Genomic DNA, 17,861 nt, shown 5'->3' on the forward strand with positions numbered 1-17,861 from the left:
TCTGAACTCGAAAAATAAATTTTTCTTTTGGCTTTTCTGGGTTCTCTCTACTAGAGGACATCATAATGAACAAAAAACGTTGATATTGTGCTGAGTTATTCCCAACAGGAGCAAAGTTACAGGCTACTCTTCATGGATAGTCATCTCCATCCATGTCCACCCATCTCCACCCATCTCCACCTTGTCTTCATATGGCTCTGAACTCGAAAAATAAATTTTTCTTTTGGCTTTTTTGGGTTCTCTCTACTAGAGGACATCATAATGAACAAAAAACGTTTATATTGTGCTGAGTTATTCCCAACAGGAGCAAAGTTACGGGCTACTCTTCATAGATAGTCATCTCCACCCATGTCCACCCATCTCCACCCATCTCCACCTTGTCTTCATATGCCTCTGAACTCGAAAAATAAATTTTTCTTTTGGCTTTTCTGGGTTCTCTCTACTAGAGGACATCATAATGAACAAAAAACGTTTATATTGTGCTGAGTTATTCCCAACAGGAGCAAAGTTACAGGCTACTCTTCATAGATAGTCATCTCCACCCATGTCCACCCATCTCCACCTTGTCTTCATATGGCTCTGAACTCGAAAAATAAATTTTTCTTTTGGCTTTTTTGGGTTCTCTCTACTAGAGGACATCATAATGAACAAAAAACGTTTATATTGTGCTGAGTTATTCCCAACAGGAGCAAAGTTACGGGCTACTCTTCATAGATAGTCATCTCCACCCATGTCCACCCATCTCCACCCATCTCCACCTTGTCTTCATATGCCTCTGAACTCGAAAAATAAATTTTTCTTTTGGCTTTTCTGGGTTCTCTCTACTAGAGGACATCATAATGAACAAAAAACGTTTATATTGTGCTGAGTTATTCCCAACAGGAGCAAAGTTACAGGCTACTCTTCATAGATAGTCATCTCCACCCATGTCCACCCATCTCCACCTTGTCTTCATATGGCTCTGAACTCGAAAAATAAATTTTTCTTTTGGCTTTTTTGGGTTCTCTCTACTAGAGGACATCATAATGAACAAAAAACGTTTATATTGTGCTGAGTTATTCCCAACAGGAGCAAAGTTACGGGCCACTCTTCATAATAAGACATAGACAGTGTCATCTGCCCGTATCTGCCCGACGTCGATACCATCTCCCAAAATACCCGACAGCCCATGTATTGGCAGTATTGGTCCTGTAACCGAAAATCAAACTGACGTTCATTTTCCCCTTCTCTAATTAAATCCATTGTGTAATCAAAGCGGAAACGTTATTGTCGACATCCACAGTCTAGTACTTTTTTCCCACCATCGCGCCACCAGTCGTAAATTTTCAAAAGAGGAATTCGCTTCTCACTCCTTAGCGCAACCCACAGAGAAATTAGTTTTTTTGGTTAAAATGTCGCGCTAGAATATAGATTATCACAAAGAATATAGATTATCCGTACTGTGATGGCTAATAAAACCATTATAAAAAAAACAGTGTAGTTATTTGTTTTTCCAGTTCCAACCTCCAAGTTTTTTCATCCTCTTTAACTTCATCGGCACTCAGTAAATTATACAGCTGCCGCAATCGCAAAATTACACCATACAATTCACCAATGAAAAGTGCGTGTGTGTTCTGTGTGTGTGTGTGTCAAAATTGAAAACGGTCAAAACACTGAGCAATGAGACCCCATTATTTTTCTCTTGTATTTAAACATCTATTACATTAATGTTTTTTTTTCATAATAACAATAATTTTTACTTATTGTCAACAACTTTCTTCAGTTATTACACCAACAATAATAACAACAACAACAACAACAAGTTTTTAGTAATCATCTATGTATAATAATAATCATTTTTATTATTACTAATAAATAAATGTACATATATTGTATACAATGTAAGTAATTAATCTAACGATGACAATTATTTTTTAATTATTGATTTTATTTATAAAATATGGTGTCCAAATGCTGGACATTTTTGTTGATAATCAAAAATTTTTGTTTCAGTATTTAATTTTATTTCATCATTACAGAGAATTTCAAAAATAATTATTATTATTAATTAATTATATTAATATTACAATTTAATTAAATGCTTGTTGTCATTACGTAACTTTACTGACACTTTCTATTCATGACTTTTTATTTTGCTTTATAAGTAAACTACAAAAATAACCCATATGTTAAATTTAAAAAAATCAATTTTTTTGATTCATCAGAACGAATTTCTAGAATATTTTTGTTATTGATTGGAGGTTAAGTCTCTCGAGTTCTGTTCTGTGTACTCTTTTATTTTGTTAACAATCGTCATATATTTTACTGGTTTCATTAATTCATTGTTGAAATTTTCTGGTAAATTCGTTTCTATTTAATGACCGCAGTGACAAAATTGGTAATGAAAAAAAAATAATTTAGACAGTTCTCGAAAGAAATGTTAGTTCATTAGAGAATATATAAATATTAATATATATGTATATCATGAGTCATTGAAACAAAGTCAATAATTCATGACAATTTCAATAGTTTTGCAATTCAATTTTTTAAAATTTTTGATTATCAGTAAGTGTATTTTTGCTTTCACTTTTTTTCCAAGTACTTTAATAAAATTTTATTCTGTTGCAGGTTTAATAATTTGAAGCAGCGACAACTGATTTGTTGAAATGCTTTATATAAAATGTAAAGTTACATTTTATAAAAACAATAAATTTTATTAATTATCACGCACATTTTATTGTAATATTTATTATTACAATTTATTTGAAGACTATTTTAAAATAAAGATTTAAATATTTAAATATTTAAAATGTCAGCGGCAGATGTGTCCATTGCTGCTCCACCATTAAATAATAATAATAATAATAATAATAATGTTACGAATAATAATATCAATAATAACAATAATATAACGAATAATAATAATATAAATAATAGTCAGAATGGAGGAGTTACAGATAATCATAGTTTAGCAGGAGCAATTGCTCCAGGTTTAATAAATCGAGCTAGAAATAATAACAATCAAAATGCATTGTATCACATGAGAGATAGACTTTTTCACGCTTTATTTATAAAAGCTGCGTTAGCTTATGCTCGAACATTTCCTAAACCTGTAAGAAGATTTATAGAGTTTATAGTTTTGTTAAAGGTAATTTATTTTTTTTTTTTATTTATCATGAGTTATTGTTATTGATGTTGTAATTTTTTTTTAGGCAATAATGGCGTTTTTTGTAATGGCATATATTCACATAGTATTTTCACGTGCACCAACCAATTGTTTGGAACACATAAGAGATGAGTGGCCACGTGATGGCATTTTAAGAGTTGAAATCCTAAGGAATGGAGCTGAGGATTACAGTATAGAAAAAAGTTACGCTAAAGAAGAAAAATTACGACAAGAAAAAGTTGATGATTTAACTAGCGTTCTTGGGATATTACAGAGAGATGGGTAATAATAATAATAATAATAATATATACAGAGAAATTTTTAGTAAAAATTATCCAAAATATGATACTGTGAGGGCATGTGGAAAAATATACTACTCGATAACATCCCAGATAGCAAAATGACGTCTTGATGAGTTCTGAATGAGTTCCTATTTATGATTTGAACGTCTCATTTAACATCTTTAAGAAGTTCTCAAGATGTCATAACTCAGTAAGACGTCTTTAAAAAAAGTTATTTTTTCTGACTTCGCAAATAAGACTTCAGTATGAATTTCCCGTGTAAAAAAAATTTTTGTTCCTAATGAATTTAGATCTGAATTTCATAACGAAACTCAGATCGTGACACAAATATGACTTTCATCATGAATTTGCTCCCACAATTTTTCGTCTAGTAAATCCGTATCACTTCTAAAAATTTATTATTATGTCTTTGAATTGGACTTGGGATGACTTCGATAGAAACTTGACTGAATTAAACCTTTTGTCAAATTTATCGACTCAGAAATTACCAATAAATTTCTTCTATCAAGTACTCGATTATCGTAAATCAGTTTCGATTTTAAAATTAATTTAGTGAATGAACTTCGGATCACTTGGCTAAAAATTTGACTGAGTCATAATTTTGTCGTGATTGAAATTGTTGATACAAATTCATGATGAAAGTCATATTTGTGTTACGATCTGAATTTCGTGATGAAATTTAAATCTAAATTCATTATGAATAAAAATTTTTTTACACGGGTTACCATGACGTCTAAAGGAAATTCTAATTTTGACTTCATAAAGAAGTTAAAAAAAAAAGAATACATGTAGACGTCACAACACTAACGTCTTATTTATGGAGTCTTCAAGAACTCTTAATTAGGGTTGCGTAACAAATGATCCAAAGACATATGATCCGCGACAATTGAGCCTTGCGACGATTGATCCGTCGATAAAATGCGTGTAACATGAAAAATTACGCCCTTTTTTCACTAATTTTGTGTGCGTGTAACATAAAAAATATACTCACACACAAATTAGTGAAAAAAGGGTGTAATTTTTCATGTTACACAAATTTTATCGACGGATCAATCGTCGCAAGGATCAATTGTCGCGGATCAATTGTCCTCGGATCATCGGTCGTGTCACCCTTAATAATTAGAGTTATTAAAAACGACACCTTTAAGAATTCATTATAAGACTTCTTGAGGACGCCTTCAAAAAGACGTAAAGTAGTCATTGAATTGCATGCTGTCTGGGATGTAAATGAAGTGCAATTTCTACTAACAACACAGTAAAATTTAGTTACTGGTTAGATGTCCTTACAGTACCGAAATTTGTGGGTAATTTTTACTCAAAAATAATCTGCGTGTAATAATATTAATATTTTTTTTTTAGGTTCATAAATATTGAACCCTCGGCTGTAGATGAAGAACGAATTGTCGAGAGTAGTAATGAAAAACCCAATACTAAATTGGATGATGATGATGCAGTTGAAGCAGCTACGGCTTCAGAACTATCAAGTAAAAATTTGAATATTACTAATGCAAGTATGAGTCCTTCGTTATCGACTAATTTATGGAGCAATAAATTTCTTAGCGCATCAGATGTAAGATAATTATTTTTTAAAAATAATTAAAAAATAACGAAAAACAATAAATTCTTGAGTAATTAATTTTATTTTCAGGATCAGGATATTGTCACAACAACGACAATTAAATTAGAAAACTCTACAAATCAGACTGTCAATTCTGATTTTAATGTCGATAAAAATATCATTCAGCCTTTAAAGGATCATGTGCCTAAAGTAGAAAAATTAGTTAGAGCAGGTGAGTTTTTTCTATACTATATTTATTTCTTGTCATTTATTGTTATATTTTTATGACGAGTTTACTGACTACATATTTTATTTTTCCAAATTTATTTCAACAACAACAATAATTAAAAAAAAAAGATTTATTTGCTTATTAAATTAAACTCGAGATAATTATGTCGCTGACAAAGCGAATATATATATAAGATAACACAATCAGTAAATTTGTTAGGGAAAATAATATAAATGGGTGCAGAAAGCTAGGAATATTGTTTGAATTAACTTAGTAACTTTCTTTGAGTATGAATTAGTATTTCCAGAAGATGAATACATCGTCGAGTATTCATTGGAATATGGCTTTCTACGATTGTCTCCAGCGGTACGTCAAAGACTTAACATCCCTGTTAAAATAGTTACGTTGGATCCGCAAAATGATAAATGTTTTGGTGATGCATTTTCGAGACTTATTCTTGATGAATTGCTTGGTTACGATGATCTTCTCATGGCAAGCATCAAAACTTTGGCTGAACATGAAGACAATAAAGGATTTCTACGGTTATTATTTTATTTTAAATGTGCCCTTGTAAAAAAAATTCATAGCGGGAACTTTTAAATTTGAGACACTTCTGAACTTTGAGTTGATCATTTTTGAAACTTTAGACTCAAAGTTCAAAATCGTCGCAAATTTCGAAGTTAACTGCCATGATCTTTTTCGAAACGTTAATTTTTTACATGGGTAATTATAGTTTATTTATACTTACAGGAATGTTGTAACTGGGGAACACTATCGTTTTGTCAGCATGTGGATGGCTCGGACTTCTTACCTTGCTGCGTTTTTCATTATGCTGGTATTTGTAAGTATTTAATTATTATCGTTAAAGCAATGAATTGTGTTATTGTGGTATTCTATAAAAATAATGGTTGAAATAAAAAAAAAAACGAGGTAGATTAAATATTATTAGACATCACATGGACGATTGATACGCAAAGGTTTAAATCAAACGGTTTTTTTTTTATTTTTGCCATGAATCCACACAGCAATGTCGGGAAACGTAAGAGGATATGGCAATCAATTCAAACTAACCGCCCACCTCCCGTTGCCTAGGAGGTTGGTCATGGGTAGTGGTGTATGATAGAGAGAAGGGAGGTAAAATCCCAGCTTGTTGGTGCTCTTTTGACCCCATACTTGCGACCCTCTGGTGAGAGTTGAACCGCTCGTGTATAAATCAACGTTATTAGGGGGCATCATATTCGTCGTCGCGAGCCCCAAGCTGGTCATTTCGTATCAAATTATCGTGAAATATGCGCGAGCCTGACGCCAACGAGGCTCGAGACAGAAAATTTTTTTTTTAAAATACATAATAATAATAAATAATAGCCAAGTTGGATGTTTGATGCTTTTGAATAAATTTTACTTTTATTTATTTAAAATACAATAATAATAATAACACAAGTTATCAAAGTAGTCTGAACATGAGTTGTATCGTAATGATAAATGTCACCACAATCCCTGTTGGGGATAAATACTTAGCTGTTAGTTTCTGTCGCGTGTCAATCCACGTGAGTTTCAAACTCTCTGTACACGGTTTGCTAGTTGGTAGTTTATTTCTATCGGTCACGTGGCTTTGACTGTCGTCAATCCTCCAGTCTTTTCGTCATGCACCCTTTATACCTCGTATTACGTTTGTTACAGCTTTTAATTTTTTTTTATTTTCCTTTTCGCTTTTCCTTTTTTGTTTTTCCTCGTCCTTTTTGCTATTTTATTTTTCCATTCATTATTTTTAGTTTTTATTTCACTTTTATCATGTACATGCATGCGATACCACTATAACTTTTACAATAAAATGTTTATTTTTTTTTTACACAAACAATTGGTCGTATTTGTAAAAAAAAATCAATGATATCAATTTGCCAAAAGCTGAAAACTATTTTACACTAACAAACAACTCGATTTCTGTTATTTTTATTTATTATACTTGAGATATTTTTTATTATTCGTTTATCGTGATCTATTGATTTAAAATTTTTCAAAAAACTTGAAAATATTTTATTTCTAATAATAAATATCAGTTTGTTGAATTTAAAATTATTAATCGTTAGTTGAACGGATGAATAGTTTTTATATGACTCGAAGGACTGGATGTTAGCTGCTGAGAATAACAGATTATCCAACATAGGGCGACAGGTGCCTGTTCAATTCGCGTTGCTCGCAATTCAATTGTATTATTCGTTTCACCCGGAAACCGATAGTACCGGTGAGAGCAGCTTGCAATTTGTCACTAGCAATGCCAGGTCGGAGTTAACGAAATGAAATTGTTCTTTATTTCAAAATCTTCTGCAAATTGCTATAGGAATCTTAGTATTTATTCATTATTTAAATACTGAAATACTTGATATTGTCAAACTATACAATAACTTATTTAAAAATATAAATTTTTAAATTTGTATTGCATGTTATTTGTTTCAGACCGTGTCGATTTCAATGCTCTTGAGATATTCGCATCATCAAATATTTGTTTTTATTGGTGAGTATTACAGTTCATTAATTTAATATATGTATTAATTTAAACTTGCGAAATGAAATACGTATTTTTATGTACTTTCAATTATCCTCATTTTTAAAATAAGATAAATCAATTTAGTTATTTGTGATAATTCATAGTTTGGGTGTACGGTTATAAGAGTCATATATAATATGTATTGGGATGACCAAAAAAAACCGACCATTTTATTTTTTGTCTCATGAAAATTTGTTGGTTTCTAGCCTAAAACATATTTTGGGAATCGTCTCCAAAAATCAGCTCGATAAAGAATTTCTAGGGGATCGCTTGAAAATTTTGAAAATTCAAAAAATGATTGAAATTCGGATTTTTTTTTCTAAATTTTTTCTTCCTAGTTTTTTCAATAGTTTATATCTAAATTTTTCTAGAAATTCTATAGATTGTTCTAGGAAATCTATAGAAAATCTAGATTTGTCACCGTCTAAAAAATTCCATAGAAAATCTATAGAATATCAGGTCTCGCTATTGATATTTCCAAGTGCACCGCAGCCTTTACTATGAAAAAATTCCGTCGTCTAAGAAATTCTTCAGAGTTAATACTCTAAAAATTTGTTTATCCAGCCAATTTTTGGAGCGGATTCTTAAAATATTTCAAACTAACAAATTTCCACATGAGACCCAAAAAATGAACAATAATCGCTTTTTTTGAATCGCCCATTTTTTAATTTATGATTAATTATTTAAACTTCTAAATAATTCTTATCACGCGGTATAATAAAATGCTTGATTATCGCTATTGTTAGAGTCTACAATAAGTCAACAGTAAAAACTGTACGAAAATATCCAACCACTTGTGCTGTGGTTATTATGAAATAGAGTATATTAATAATTATTATTAAGTGGGATGGTTACTTTAGTTGGATTTGGTAGTTGGTTGTTTTGTAAAATTGGTCTAGTATATTGGCCTGCAGCAAATAGTGAAAACGCGTCAAGCAAAAAGAGGAAGAAATTGTGGTAGAAAAATGGACAGTAAAGGTAAAATGGCTGTCTCGGTTAATTTTGTTAGCGTCTATTTCTCTCCGGTAAACATGGGCTGGCCAGTGACATTCGAGCTTGTGTCTCTTCGTTGATGCGCTATTTAAAAAAAAAATAAAAATGTATATATATATATATACAAAGGTACTTTGGCTTTTGTTTTCCATCCAGGGAATTATGAAAAATTGGTTTTTAAAACGTAGCAGTGACTCTTGGGTCGTTATATATTCCCTCAGAGTAAGGTAAGTAAATACTTTTTCTACTTCTTGTCCTCGGCTGGTCATTAATCTTCACACCAATTTTTATTTTTTTCATTAAATAAATTGCTGGATCATTTTTTTTTAAATTTATTTAATTAAATTGTTTAATATTAAAACCTTTGATGTTTATTTATTTTAAATTCAATTTTTAATATTCGGTTTATAAAAATAAAATAAACTAAAATGAGGATAAGTTGAAACGACAAGTGGGTTTAAATAATATTGATAATAATAAAGTATTAACCCAAGTGTAAAAGAGGAAGAAGAAAAAGTTTTAATAACTAGCACGTCTTAAAAGTTACTGGACAGTAAGTTAAAATCTAAAATTCATTAAAACGCCACATAGATGAGGCGGTAAAGAAAAAAAGTAAATAAAAAAATAGTGACGTGAGTTTCCTTTGCATAAAGAAGCTAGCTGCACTGGGATTGGCTAAGTTCTGTTGGGGGCCAACTAGAAAACTCCTACGACTTGGGGTGTATATTAAATGTGTACAAGAAAATATGTACGTAAAAGTTGTCTCGGTAATAGCTAGAGAAATTTGAATCAAGATCGAGCCCGTCACCAAGTTTTATTAGCATCTTCTTTTCGTATTTCGTTACAAGACTTGCCAGACTTTTAAATAACTTGTCGTAATTTAAACTCATATTTATTTAATTTCATAATAAACACACTTTTATTTTTTTTCTGTTGCAGTTGATCTGTTTCAAATGCTTGAATTCAATGTAACGGCATCATTTCCAGCAGCGTCATTGTTGGTTGTAATTTTGGCTCTTGTTGGTAAGTTTATTATTTGTTCATCTGTTTAAGGCCATTCTCAGACAATGCCCCCCACTTTTTAAAAAATTTTAATGATTTTGAACTGTCATAAGCGTATCAAATTTATATCAATTAATTAAAAAAAAATTAAAGCATTAATTGAAAAAAGGACAACGTAGTCGTAATTTCGCCGATATATAGATTTAAAAAAAAAACTATTTACACTTGATATCAATTAGGAGTTAAACAAAATTCGTTAAATAAATTTCAGTAAAATCGTCATGTCAATTTTATAATTCGAATTTTTAAATTTTGGCGGCTAAAATTTATTCAACAAATTTCGTTTAACTCCCAACTGATATCAATTGTAAGTAATTTTTTTCAAATTCTATATCTCAGCGAAATTACGACTACGTTGTCCTTTTTTCAATTAAGGTTTTAATTTTTTTTTAATTAATTAATAAAATTTTAATACGGTTATGACAGTTGAAAGTCATTGCATATTTTTAAAAAGTGGGGGGCACTCTCTGAGAATGCCCTTAAATTTCCCGCTATAAAAATTTTAAATTTAAAAAATAGCCCAAGTTATTGATTTCGGTCCGATTTTCGAAAATCGACTTTTTGAACTCCTAGGAAACTATTCTGACTATTTTCAGATGTAAGTCCGCGTTTTTTGAACTCAAAAATTTACAGATAAAATTTCCGAGTTCTCTGAACCGTGAAATTATCTGATTAGACATCACCGCCTCTGTTATTTTCAAATCATACCAGTAATATATCGATTTCGATCAAAAAAACTCAATAATTTAGTATTGAATAGTTGAATTATCCATATATAGATTTATTTATAATTAAAGATAACAAAAAGAGTCTTCACATCGTCGACATCCATCATGATATCTTGTTAATTACTATAATCCTGTGTTCTCTATTGCATTGAACAGAGTTTATGATATATAATTCGTTGCACTCGAACGTGTTTGTGTGGAGTTTAATCGCATTAACTAAGTACAGTATGAGGAATAGTTAATGAAAGTGTTTAGCAGCAAATGCGTTCAAATTTTATCATACATTTCATCCTAAAATTAAACCAACCGGATAATTTATAGCTGTTTAAGAATATTTATACGAGTAAATTAACAAGTTTCATAAATAATAATGATAATAATAATTAAAATTTGTATATTTATTTATATAAAAGCTAGTGTGAATAGTTATTCAAAATAAAATATGCACATTTGATGCCTAAATTGCGAGAAAATGTGCTGGTGTCACCCTTAGTACTCTTGTTTTTCAACCGTCACAAATACACGAGTGAAAATTCAACCCCCTTTTTAACGCGTTCCGACGTAACCAGCCAACTGTAAAATATTAAAGAGCTTTTTACTAAATCAGTGGCGCCGGCATGACTTTGGCTCAGTTACAAAGCTCATTGGTCAGGACGGTTAACCCAGGGATTTTGCATAAATTTCTGATGAACGCGCAACAGTTGGGTTGTCGTCCTGTTCCATTTTCATTTACCAATTCTCTGTTGCCCATTTTCATTTACTTTTTTTAATTTTAACATTTTTGATTTACCTATTTTCCCATTTCTTTTCTTTTTTATTCATTACCCTTTCAAACAGTTTTTTACTTCCTATTTCAACAAAACTTTGGGATGTTTAACAATCAAAAGCCGATGCTAACAAATACCTCAACTATCACATGATACTTTGTGGCTTTGAGTCTCTCCCTTCTTTTTATCTATAAATGATGACACTTATATTTTATATCTTTATGTAGATTGTTAGTTTGTGGCTTTCGAAAACCGTGAAAAAGCTTTTTGTGATGGAAATAAAAATTCTTCTTGGGATTGGTCTTGATTTTAAAAAGAGTCTTCATGTTACGTTCATTATCAAAGCAATCGTTTAGTGGAGTAAGAAAATCCATCTAAATTCTCATTCGTCGATTCTAAGGTCCGGCGACCCGGTTAAAAAATCAATCTTCTAAGTGCTCTTACATTGGTTTAAGTGAATTTACCAGTTCACTAGGGATAAAATCGGGTTACGTGTGGTAATGCTCCTACTGCTACTTCTGTTACTGTATATATTCAATGTAAGTCTGCACCCCATCCGTTTAGAGGAAACAAGCCTCAACTATCAGTTGAATTTCCACTGCTTCTTACACTTGATCGTAGATATTGGTCGGAAATCGAAATAGATAATTTAAACTTCTATATTTATGCTACTTTTTTTTCCCATATTTTTAGTTTTTTTAAACAAACTTATTGCATAACATCATTATTTTCCATGATACATTTCGAGCATTGTGGAGATTTAGTACTCATTATTATCGAATTAATATTATCAGTTAAAATCAAAGCTTATATAATTGCAGGTATTTCATTTTTATTAAATAATTTAATTAAAATAATGAATAATTGATTACATGTATAATCACTCGCTTGATATTGATACGCTGTGAAATTCGGGCGCATGATATTCTGATAGATGATAAAGAGGTAGTGATATTTAGTCGTGACACGAAATATTTGTTTTAGATTTAATAATTTTTCGATAAGAAAATGTAATATTTTCTCTAGAGTATGGCCACTAGTTGCTTTCGGATGTGACCAACATGTCAACAAAAGTGGCAAATTTCCTGGTGAAATCAGCAGTTGTCATGTAGCCAAGTAGGGTTGGTCGGTTTATACCAAGTAAAGGCAAACCGGGCTACATAGGATATAGTAAAAGAGCAGGGTGAGGTACCTTGAGGAAGTTGTTATCTGAAGTAATGGGTTCCGGTTCCTGTGTCGCTTCCTGCTCTTCATCCGTCATCTCATTCTCCTGCTATACGAATCTCAGTTTTCGACTGTCGCTTTCTCGAGTCTTATCTCTATTCCATCTCTCACCAAGATGACAACAATATATATCTGTATTCAAATAAATTTATTACATTTTTTTTCTCTATATTATTATTATTATTTAATACAATGGAGAGAAAAAATAAATGATTCATTTTTGAAATCCAGTATAATTTTTCTAAAAGCGAATTTATAAAAAAATATATTTGATAAATTTTATCGAAAATAAGATTATCGAGTCTAGGATTTTTATGTAAAAAAGGTAGAGTGGTCGAGCGTGAAAGAAAGTTGGGTAGGGTCCTTGGCTTAACTTAGTGAGAAAATACCCGACTAGTATGCATTTAAACGGGTGCATTAGCTTTCCTGTTATCCAAGCGTTACGAGAACATCTCGGACGCCATCATTGTGATTCATACGTCTAGAAATGCCCAGTATAATATTTATTTAAAACTCTAGTAATAGTCCTAAAATTTTATAATTTAAAAAAAGCCATTCGACATCCGGAATTTAAGTAGATTTCTCATTATTTTTTTATTTTCAAGTTTTGAGATAAAATTTAATGAAACATTACTTTTTTTTGACGTTTTTAATGAATTTTCGACGTCAGTCAATTATGTAACTTGATATTGTTATTAAAATTCAAAAAATTATCTCAAAACACAGAGTAAAAAGTTATCCAAGAAAAAAACCACGAAAGCAATATTTTTTATTAATTTTAAAATTTGAAATTGCCGCCATTTCTCAAATACTCACCCGATTTTCCAAATTTTTGAACTTGATCCAGACAATCGCCTAAATAAAAATATACAAGATTTCATAATCATCCGTAAAAAAAATCGGCGTAAGTTTTTTATTAATTTTAAAATTTGAAATTGCCGCCATTTCCCAAATACTCACCCGATTTTCCAAATTTTTGAACTTGATCCAGACAATCGCCTAAATAAAAATATACAAGATTTCATAATCATCCGTAAAAAAAATCGGCGTAAGTTTTTTATTAATTTTAAAATTTGAAATTGCCGCCATTTCCCAAATACTCATCCGATTTTCAAAATTTTTGAACTTGATCCAGACAATCGCCTAAATAAAAATACACAAAATTTCATAATCATCCGTAAAAAAAAGCGGCGTAAGTTTTTTATTAATTTGAAAATTTGAAATTGCCGCCATTTCCCAAATACTCATCCGAATTTCTAAATTTTTGAACTTGATCCAGACAATCGCCTAAATAAAAATATACAAGATTTCATAATCATCCGTAAAAAAAATCGGCGTAAGTTTTTTATTAATTTTAAAATTTGAAATTGCCGCCATTTCCCAAATACTCATCCGATTTTCCAAATTTTTGAACTTGATCCAGACAATCGCCTAAATAAAAATATACAAGATTTCATAATCATCCGTAAAAAAAATCGGCGTAAGTTTTTTATTAATTTGAAAATTTGAAATTGCCGCCATTTCCCAAATACTCATCCGATTTTCAAAATTTTTGAACTTGATCCAGACAATCGCCTAGATAAAAATATAAAAAATTTCATAATCATCCGTAAAAAAAAGCGGCGTAAGTTTTTTATTAATTTGAAAATTTTAAATCGCTACTATTCTCAACTAATTAACCGATTTCGCTCATCTTTGCACTTAACCGAAATAATCATTTATAGAATGTGTGTGCCAAGATTCATATATATAATTTTGAACAAATGGTATTCCACCATGAGGACAAATACTAGATATATTTCTATGAAATCTACTAAAAATGATACATAATACATAAATTAATTATATTATATTCATAATTACAGCCCTATTACACTTTTAATGTTTCATTTAAGTAAAAAAATAATTGAGAAAAATATATAACAGAATGTAAATGGCGTCTGATCAAGAAACTAATTATCTTTTGGCACACCCTCAATTGTTGGCTCATTCATTTTTCCCGTCAAGAGCTCGACTTTTTTTTTCTTTTTCTTTGTTTTTAGCTTTTTACTCTTTGTTAATTTTCTTTAGATTAATATAGTACTGTACAAAATGAGATTTTTTTTTTATATCAGTTTCGCCAAGAATAATTTTACTTAACATGATTTTAAAAAAGTTGCTAAATGAACTATCTAAAGATGAATAGGTGGTAAAAAAAAATTAGCAAATTCATTAATCCCAATTAACAGTGCGTTTCAAGATAAATATTTACACTTTTCTGACCACAGTAGTTGTCCCTCGGTATCCATATTTTTTTTTTCTCTATATTCTTTTTTATCTCCACTCAATGCTACACAATTTAGCGGTATCATTAAAATTCATTAAAGAACACGCTCGTAGTCTCTAGTGTTTTCTGATGCGATGTTCTCGTCTCGTTGATAATTTTATTTTATTTTTTTTTGTTTTAGTTAATGAATTTTTAAATTGAATTAATTCTACTAATTCATAAAAAATAAAATTAAAATTAGGAACATAAAATCTAATAAATTTTTATTTTTGTAGAAAAGTAAAAAATAAAATCAATTGGTACAAAAATCGGATTTTTTTTTTGTTAAAAAATTAGTGTACTGTACGAGTAGTATAATCATTGAAATCGTAAAGTTGTATTCGTAAAATAATGGTGCATGTCGATGTTAAATTTACAGGGGTTAAATCCATGGTGTGGTGCATCGATTTAATTGCTTGGTAGAGTTATTCGATTAATAGACAGGGTTTCAGGTCAAATAAGCTGAAAAACGTCGATAATACCCGGGTTTATGTTTCGGAATGTTTTATGTTTTTATTATACCTTTAATTTTATTATTTTATTATAAACAAAGTACCGTGTTTTTGATATTTATTAATAATAACTTTGTTTAGTAAACTATTTAAGGCTTCATCTTATTCACTATTGTAATAAAAATAATAATTATTTATGTATAAAAATGGTGAGAGCAGAGTTGAAGCTGTAGCTGGAGATGGATATAAAGAGGGATGAGGTTTTTATGTATTTAGGTCGTATATTTGTATATCTGTCTGCGGTTTCATAACTTGCCAATGGTAATACCGATTTAAAAATGCGGTTTATTTAGTAAACAAAGTATAGTTTTTCGTTAAAATATTATAAACGTTATTTATTATTTTTATTTTTTACCCGAAAATAAAGAGTGTAAATAATAATAGTAATAAAAAAAAAAAATCAATCGGCTGTGAGATAGAATGACAAAGTTACCCGTATAAATTTCCGATTAGTATTGAGGTTGCGAAGGGTGTTGGGATTCGCCAGCAATTCAACGTACGACTTTGGCTCAAACTGCAGGGGAAATTTCCATCAAATGAACTTAACAGCGTTGAACCATTAGTCACTTCTATCTCATCCCATCATCTTCTCAGTGTTCCCGAAGGAGGAACCTTGGTTGAACAAGTTTGAGAAAAGGAAAGTGGATCTTTATCGTCATCTTCCCTTCTCTAACTCTCTTTACTTCCTCTTGTCCTTTCTTCTCTTATAAAAGACCATATTGAAACAACTTTTTATTTCGACACACCAGACTTTATTAAATATTTTAATTTAATTGCCCTTAAGTAGACCAACTTTTAATTGTAATTGTGTCTTCACGGAAAGAAAATTATGGCAGCGGTTCCCATAATTCTGTGAAATTTTTTCCTATATCATCATAGGAATTACGACCATAAATTATGGGAGCGGTTCCTATAATTATAGGAATGTTTCCCATAATTATAGGAATAGTTCTTATAATTATGGGAATGATACCCATAACACTATAGGAATGGTTCCTATAATTTATAGGAATACTTTCTATAATATTATAGGAACCATTCCCATAATATTATGGGAATGGTTCCTATAATAGTATGGGAACTATTCCCATAATATTATGGGAATGATTCCCATAATGCAATTGGAATGGTTCCTATACCATTATGGGAATCATTCCCATAATATTATGGGAATAGTTCCCATACTATTATAGGAACCATTCCTATAATATTATGGGAATGGTTCCCATATTATCATGAAAAAACTAATTTAAAGAAGTGCAGTAATCACTTCTACAATAAACAGAAATATTATTAAACATAAAAACAAAAATTCAAACATTGAAAAAAAAAATCGTAATTGGCAAAAAAACATTAAAATTTTTAACAAGAATTTTTTGTCAGCACAAAACATTCAAGAAAATTCAAATTTTGGGAAATTTCTACACTATTGTGCAAAAAAAAAATTTTATGATATTATAGGGATGGTTCCCATAACATTATGGGAATAGTTCCCATAATATTATAGGAATAGTTCCTATACCAATATAGGAACCATTCCCATAATAGTATGGGAATGGTTCCCATAATACATAGGAAAACTTCCCATAATTTTCTTTCCGTGTTATTACAATCCATTTTATTTTTTCCCATGTCATAGGAATGGAAACGATAATGTCGGAATTTTTCAACGATACTACCACTGCATTTTACATTATACTAATTGTTTGGATTGCGGACCAGTATGATGTTATTTGCTGTCATACGCCAATCACTAAACGACACTGGTTACGGTGAGTCATATTTTATAACTTTTTATTATCATTTTTAAAAAAGTTTTATATTAAATCTAAAGAACTAAAAGCTTGAAGAAATTATTTCTTCTACTGGTTTGGACATTGTCCGAAACACAAGAGAATTAAAAGTGCTTTTTAATTAAAAAGTATTAAGGAACAGGTAAGCGATTAACAAAGTAGCCCCAAGCGGATACGCAAACCCTTTTTTTTATTCCTAGTCAACATACTAAACGTGAATTGATCTGTGTTTATTCGAAATGAAAAACAAAATATATATGTAAAAATAAAAAATCGGAAAAAACGATTCTTTTCTCAAAAACATCAAAGAAACGATACAAGTATCCCAGAAAAGTATTATAAAGAGATCAAATTCCTACATCGCATGGCACAACATTTTTATATTTTTTTTATTTTTCACAATATATAAATCCGTATATATTTCAAGAATTTATTTCTACATTGTTACCTTGTGCTATAAAGAATCAAGACTTTCAAAGTGAAAAATATTATATAGGTATATATATTTTTTTTTTTTCAAATAATACACAGGCGTCTTAAATATTTAAAAGAAAAACTTCTCTTGGTCAAACACACTGACTGTCGTTTTGTAACTTTTATAAACTTTTTCTGAATTAGTCAAAGATTTTCTTTGTAAATACATAACAGGGTATTTTTTTAACATTATTCAAAAAACTATCGTACAAGACACGTATATA

General features: G+C 30.1%; 1 protein-coding gene across 3 annotated transcripts in view; it reads left to right on the forward strand.

Moving 5' to 3' along the window:
- The first annotated feature begins 1,417 nt into the window (after positions 1 to 1,417).
- LOC130664981 (membralin) overlaps positions 1,418 to 17,861 on the forward strand; it is a 40,243-nt gene continuing 23,799 nt past the window's right edge. The window contains exons 1-10 of one of the 3 annotated variants that reach the window (XM_057465202.1): positions 1,418 to 1,600; positions 2,608 to 3,127; positions 3,192 to 3,427; positions 4,807 to 5,017; positions 5,096 to 5,237; positions 5,533 to 5,776; positions 5,985 to 6,075; positions 7,689 to 7,746; positions 9,712 to 9,795; positions 17,010 to 17,142. In XM_057465202.1, coding sequence (XP_057321185.1) covers positions 2,789 to 3,127; positions 3,192 to 3,427; positions 4,807 to 5,017; positions 5,096 to 5,237; positions 5,533 to 5,776; positions 5,985 to 6,075; positions 7,689 to 7,746; positions 9,712 to 9,795; positions 17,010 to 17,142 — 1,538 coding nt within the window. In that variant the 5' untranslated portion in view covers positions 1,418 to 1,600; positions 2,608 to 2,788. Of the gene's footprint in view, positions 1,881 to 2,607; positions 3,128 to 3,191; positions 3,428 to 4,806; positions 5,018 to 5,095; positions 5,238 to 5,532; positions 5,777 to 5,984; positions 6,076 to 7,688; positions 7,747 to 9,711; positions 9,796 to 17,009; positions 17,143 to 17,861 lie in introns of all 3 variants that reach the window. The other 2 variants (XM_057465203.1, XM_057465201.1) reach the window with 2 other exon arrangements.

This window comes from Microplitis mediator, chromosome 3 (assembly GCF_029852145.1).
Source record: "Microplitis mediator isolate UGA2020A chromosome 3, iyMicMedi2.1, whole genome shotgun sequence".
NCBI classification, from domain to species: Eukaryota; Metazoa; Arthropoda; class Insecta; order Hymenoptera; family Braconidae; genus Microplitis; species Microplitis mediator.